Source organism: Vollenhovia emeryi, unplaced genomic scaffold, assembly GCF_000949405.1.
Source record: "Vollenhovia emeryi isolate VEMERY1.0 unplaced genomic scaffold, V.emery_V1.0 DF939279.1, whole genome shotgun sequence".
NCBI classification, from domain to species: Eukaryota; Metazoa; Arthropoda; class Insecta; order Hymenoptera; family Formicidae; genus Vollenhovia; species Vollenhovia emeryi.
This window is the reverse complement of record NW_011967087.1, coordinates 132,628-139,276: the sequence shown is the minus strand read 5'-3', so window position 1 is coordinate 139,276 and position 6,649 is coordinate 132,628. Positions and strand designations below refer to the sequence as shown.

General features: G+C 45.5%; 1 protein-coding gene across 2 annotated transcripts in view; it reads right to left on the bottom strand.

Moving 5' to 3' along the window:
- The window catches only part of LOC105559350 (protein SCAI), an 11,668-nt gene extending 7,714 nt beyond the window's left edge, over positions 1 to 3,954 (bottom strand). For both annotated transcript variants that reach the window (XM_012007567.1, XM_012007566.1), the window contains exons 1-2: positions 3,557 to 3,954; positions 1,162 to 2,012 (exon numbers count right to left, since the gene is read on the bottom strand). In XM_012007567.1, the coding sequence (XP_011862957.1) occupies positions 1,162 to 2,012; positions 3,557 to 3,750 (1,045 nt within the window). In that variant the 5' untranslated portion in view covers positions 3,751 to 3,954. The remainder of the gene's footprint in view (positions 1 to 1,161; positions 2,013 to 3,556) is intronic.
- Between the last annotated feature and the right edge of the window lie 2,695 nt (positions 3,955 to 6,649).

Genomic DNA, 6,649 nt, shown 5'->3' with positions numbered 1-6,649 from the left:
GCAACATTGCTATAATGTTGCACTGCAATCTCTCTGAGGGCGGACATTTCAACGTTGCTGCAATCCTCCAGAAACGTTGCAGCAATGTTGCGCAACGTTGCTGCAATATTGCAATCTTGCAACGTAACATTTCTGCAATCTTTCTGTGCTGTGTGGGTTGGTCAGCGGTTTCCCCCTCGAGTAAACCGCTGATGGCATTGTGGTGTGCAGATTTGCGGCATTACTGGACATTATAGTTTGGGCATTAGGCCTTGCTGGGGCATTGTAAAGATAAAATATGATAAAACAAGATAATAAGATAAAAGTAATCCCCACTGGGCATTAGTGGACATTGGTGTACATGATTTTGGTCGGCGGTTTACCCTCGGTAAATATATTTTTTTTTAAATCGAAAGAAGATTCGGCGAAGCAACTAAAGCTGATTGCGTACTGTTTGCGTTTACTCGGCTATTATCTTTGTACTTTGGCGTAACAAATTATTTTCAATTTTAATCGAGATCCTCGTATTAAAATATTATCTTTTATCCGTTAAACAATTTAATCATACTTACTTCTACTTAATGTTCTTTTTATATTAAAATATAAAATTGCAACAAGAATCTTGGAACATCTTACGTTGCGTACATTATAAATCTTATTAACAAAAAACTTGTTACCAAGTTAACGAGTAAAAAAAAACACGTGAAAACTTAAATAATTTCGACCAGTGTCTCACGCTGATGATATCTGATTACTTAGTTGATTTTTTTTCAACCAAGATTGCCGTTGTTTTCTATTCACTTATTTTTATTTTTTGTAAAAATATCGCGTGATATTTGCGGCACATTGATTGACCCTTGAATGATAGGTCACTTTTGGTAGCGAAGCGATATAAAAGCTTAAACGTTTGCGTCAAGTATTTCTACTTAATTTCTAATCTTTCCAAATAACGTAGATAATCTATCAATAACAAAGCTCGTTAAAAAACTAGCAGCCCCATCGAGCGACAAATTGGATGCATTGGATTTATGGAAGATGCATGTCACCCTTTCCTCAGATCTATTTTCAGCAGATCTTCCGTTTAAAATAAAAGGATTTACGTCTAACGCCTATGAAGCTGCGACAGCACAGCGATAGAACGAACAATAAGGGCGTCTACGTGAGACTCGATAAAACACTCACTTTCTTCAGGATGCTTGACGGTGGAGAAGCAGCCGTCCGCCGACAGGTACAGCAGTAACGCGCCGTTCGCCGGTAGCTCTTTGAAGCCACTCGCGAGGAACACTTGCACCTGGCTGTAGGTCGGCTTGTACAGCAGGTACTTGTGCGGATTGTCGCGTCTCGGCGCGCCGTTCTCCGGTCCAGGATAGGGCCCGGGTCTGAAGGGCATCCGGCCGGCCGGCGAGGCGTCGTGCAAGTGATTCGGGTCGTCCCTGGGCTCCCGCTCGAGTGTCTGCAGCATTCTGAACATGTCCATCGACAACTCACTGAACTTCACCTGATCGGTACAATTGCCGACTATTAGGATCTCTTGGAGAGATAGGCACATGGGTGGCGATCGTTCGACGGGCGGGCAGGTCTGCGGACCGAGCCTGTGGGTCAGCACGATGGGGTTCGAGTCCGAGTGCAGGACGCCGAACGCGGACTCGGCCTTGACGAAGGCCTTGATCTCGTCGAGGACGAGGTTCCACTCGAGCTGATCGTCCGGCTCGTAGGTGCTGGTGTAATCGGCTATCTGGTCGTCGAGCTCCTGCACGAGCTCTCGCACGAGCTTCATACGGTTCAGCAGGAGGCAGACGACAATGAAGCGGGCGTAGTACCTGAGCTTCTTCACCATCAGGTCGCTCCTGTCCTCCTTAGCAGCGCGGCTGTAATAGGCGCGACCGCGTATCGCTGCGTAGAACGAGTAGGCCTCGTGCAGGTAGCTCGTCTCGCTGGTACGTAGATAGTAGTGGTAGTAGAGCTGGCCGATCTTGCTGGCGATCTCGCCGATCTGCCACCTCTTGAGGCCGTACTTCGTGTCCAGTATCATTCTGAAAACAAAGCGTGGCTATACACGTGAGCGCGCGCACGTGTTCACGCACGCACCTTCGGTGCGCGCTGAATTTCATTTCTTCAATCAGCGAATTACCACCCAATTCACAAATTTCTTTCTTTCTACATCCTCTCTCATCATCATATACGCGATTAATTTAAATATATATACAATTAACGTGGTTTTGGTTTTCGGCGACTTTTTTATCGTCTCCGAAATACGTGTTTCCATTTGGAAAAAGATATTTCTATGTAATAATAGCTTGAAGCATATTTTTCTTAAGAGAATGCCAACACTTGCAAAATGTATGATACTTTATAGCGAAATAAAATTAATAATTTAAAGCGTCTTGAATATTTTCATTTCAAACGTGACCAAAAATCGTCCAATTGAATATTGCGTCAAACTTGTATCACTTGGGCAGACGTCGGTTTCACCAAACGTCGCTTAACTTTAATTTTACTTCAATTCATGTTTGTCTCTTTCTAAAGTAACAGTTAAATTACGTTAAGCTTAAAGTTGAACAGCGTTGGTGAAACCGGACCTTAAAAGACTAATCGTCGTAAAAATCAAAATGCAATTTACTATAATATGCCCGACAATAAAATAAACGCTTCAATTGTGACACACCTACCCGCACAAGTGGAACAAGCCTATAGTAGTTGGAAGCATCAATGGAGTATTCATTAACAACGGAGAATGAGGCTTCCTTTGTCTCCGCTTCTCAGTTTACCGCGGACTCGCTTATTACGTACGTATTACACGATAATGTAATTAGCGTGTAATGAAGCGACGACAGGCGCGGGAGACACAAGCGAAACTTTTTCCGCTAATATGTAATACTTGAATGAAGACGAGTTACGCGGCGAACGGCGAGCGGTGCGAACGGAAATGAGATTTACTCGTTCATTCTAACTGGCGAGATTGCCTGGCGAACAAGTACAAAGTTGGAAGCGCGAGCCCACGAGGACTCGGCCACGTGGACCTCGCCACGTAGAGACTTTTGTCTCGTCATCGTCGACAAAATCGCCGAGATCGGCCGTCGTGACACTCGCGAAACGTTCGCGTGCCAAAAATGTATCGTACACCACGTTCAAACGAGCGACAACGTGCGATATTTTCGACGATGGCCATAATCTTGCGGCATGTGGAGCGCCGCTACCGTCGCGCCGAACACGCTTGTTTCTACTCGATCGAGAGCGATCGGCTCCACGGACATGGAGGCCGTCGCTGAAGAAATCGGCGGGAACCGCTGAATCACTCGCGTGCGAATTTACAAGATCGAGACCCAACGCGACTCTACGCCGTGAGATATTTGGAGCGGACAGTCCCACGCGTTCCACCCCAACGAACCGCTTGGAGACCCTGGTTTTCCGGCAAAGTACCTCGGGAAATCGTTACCAAGTGTGCTCCAAGAGATCGGAGAGGCCTCGTCACAAAGTTACGTACTTCCCTCGCTTTCTCGCGATATATACAAGCAGACGCGTCACACGCGCGCACGCTCTCCCTCTCTTTCTTGCCACCCTTATCTTTATCGCTCACCTGTGCTGCTGCTGGAACTTCCAGAGCTTCGTGTAGACGTCGAAGGTCCGGTGGAAGTAGCCCTGCCACTGCTTGTGCCCGTATTGCGGCAGGTCGCGCAGCCCGTTGAACAGCTGCTTGCTCTTCTCGAGCAGGTGGCAGAACTCGAGGACGACTTTGCGCTCATGGTCGTCCATGCCAGCCATCATGACCATCTTTTCGGCGAGTCGGGACCGCGGTCGGACGCTGGCTGGACGCCCTTCTCGACGGCACGGTCGCGGCTGGCCCGCGTAATGGCGCCTGGCGATTCCGCCACCCTTTTGCACGGCGCCTACGACGACGGCGACCACGGCGACCAATCAATACTCTCGCCCACCCCGCATCAGGGGGAGCAGCGTGTGCGCCACCACCGCCGCTGCCGACGCCGTCGTGACGCCTAGCGTCGACGTCGACGAGCGGAGGCGGCGGAGGCGGCGGTGGCGGCGGCGACGCCAACCGCAGCGACCACCCTCCTGGACATCTGTGCGAGCGACGGCGAGGCTTCGGGGTGTCCTCGCGAATCGATATTCTCCCTTTGAAGGGTAAAACTGACGTTGCTGGAGGTAAATGGTTCTTCTCCAAACCATCGTGTCTACGCGCAATATTTTTATATCAACGTTACGATATAAGTTGTGTGATTGTTTGAATAAAGCGCACCCTTCTCTGGCCTTGAATCAAGTACGTGACATTTTGTTGAATCTTCATTTTTATTAAAGACATGAAGCGAGTTATAATTGTTGAATTAAAAAAATAATTATGCTTTTTGCAAAGCAGTGCACTGTTAATAAAATAGTTCATTGAATTAGGTACTTAAGGAGTTGCAATGATTAGAGATCTATGTGTAACAAAGTCATCTGGATACTATTTGTGGACAAAATTCGCATCAAGTCCTGATTGTCCGATTGGTGGCTCAACCACCCCCGGGATCGATACACTTTTACTCCATGGTAATGCATACCAGGGGGTAACTAGCTTGGCTTGGTCTGTTACACGGTCGGTCTGATTTTACCTTTATTCAGTCACTGCAGCTCTACTGATATATCTTCAACATGATTACGTCCCTTAATCGGGATGACCAACAGAAGGATTTGGAGCGCGAAACAAGAGACACCGCGAGGTTGAAGAAGACATTACCTTCTCAGGACTAATATTTGTTATTTATAAAAAATAGATAAATTGTTATGGCGAAAGCGTGGCGCAGAGAAATGTGCGCTGCTTAGTAAGTAAATGAACGGAAAGATTCGAGTTCAAATCCAGTCGCGAACACCGCTGGTTTTTTTCGGACGCCACCTCTTAGAGGAGACCACTGAGAGTTTCCTGCCACCCCTTCCCACACAGCACAGAAAGATTGCAGAAATGTTACATTGCAAGATTGCAATATTGCAGCAACATTGCGCAGCATTGCTGCAACGTTTCTGGAGGATTGCAGCAAAGTTGAAATGTCCGCCCTCAGAGAGATTGCAGTGCAACATTATAGCAATGTTGCGGTGCAATATTTTTGAAATAATTTGTTGTTGTTGTACATAAGCAGAGAATTTACTAATTACATATGCATCCGGGCCTTTTTCAATACACAGCAAGCTATTGCGAAGAAACCTAAGAAGATTATGTCGCTTCGCAATAGATGGAGATTACGAGCAACACCGCACTGATCAAGTACTTAATAATTCGCGCATTATTGGTATCAACGAAAATAACATTATAAAATTCTCGTAATTAGAAAAAATTTTTTAATAGAAAATATAGTATTTTTATTATTTTTGAAACATTGCTGCAATATTGGTATTGAAAGTTTGCAATTTTATATCCCTGCAATGTCTCTGCAAGATTGCACTGCAATCTGCAAGATTGCAACGTTTCTGCAATGTAACTGCAACCATCTGTGCTGTATGGGTTTAGGGGTATAGTCCTCCAGATTTCCTTCGGCAAGGTTAGCAACCTACCGAAGATGAAGTAAAATCAAATGCTCTCAAAGTACCAGAACGAACTGAATAAAACAGGTTTTAAGCTTAATACGCGAGGAAGAAGAAGAAGATAAATTGTTAAAAATTCTTATTAAATGCTCTACTGATATCTTTAAAAATGATATCTTCAAAATGATTGCATTCCTCAACCGGGATAACAGAAGGAATTGGAGCGCAAACCAAGAGATACCGCGAAGCTGAAGAAGACATTACCTTCTCGAGACTAATATTTGTTATTTATAAAAACATATGAATTGTTTAAAATTCTTATTAAATGTAGAATACCCAGAGACTAATAATATCTACTTTGAATTGTAATTGAAAAGGGGTCTCTTTTCAAAAGATACTTAGGTACGAAGTTATTCGCTTTGCTTTTATCATGTCTTGAAAAAGTTGATGTTAAGTTTAACTTTCTTGCAAAAGTAAAGATAGATCGCAGGTCCAAGATTTTCTATTTTTGTTTTTCCTAGAATCGTCTAGATCTAAAGGAGTCAGCTGGTTTGTAATTTATAACTGCTGATCATCTCACATGGATCTCTGATGTGTAAAAACGGAAAAAAAATATAATTGAGACACCCGAGCGTCCGGTTATTCTACTTACGCAAATTTGTTTTAGCCGTCAAATTATACACGTTCGTCGGATTTCGAAGATCGCGTGCTCGACCGAATCGCGTTGATATATTTTCCATCGCGCGTATCCCCGAACTCCCTCGAATATCTCGCTAACTTTCTACACTCGTCCGGGCCTCTAACGAGGCCTGTCCGTTTTTCTTTCGCCGTAATTAAAATTTCTCGACGAAAGGAGGGTAACGCCAGTGAACAGGGTGCCGGAGACCAGGGGGTGGTTGTAGCCGCTCGACACTTTCGTCGCCGCGGCTCGTTACGGCGGCAGCGACGGTGGGAGTTTTACCGCCCTGCTAGTCGAGTACCGTCGTCGGCGGAGATTAATTAACTAGATAACGGTCGGTGGCTGGGAAAGAGGGCGAAGAGAGCGGATAAAAAGGATGAAAAAGGAGAGAGGGGGGGGGGGAGAGAGAGAGAGAGAGAGAGAGAGAGAGAGAGAGAGAGAGAGAGAGAGAGAGAGAGAGAGAGAGAGAGAGAGAGAGAGAGA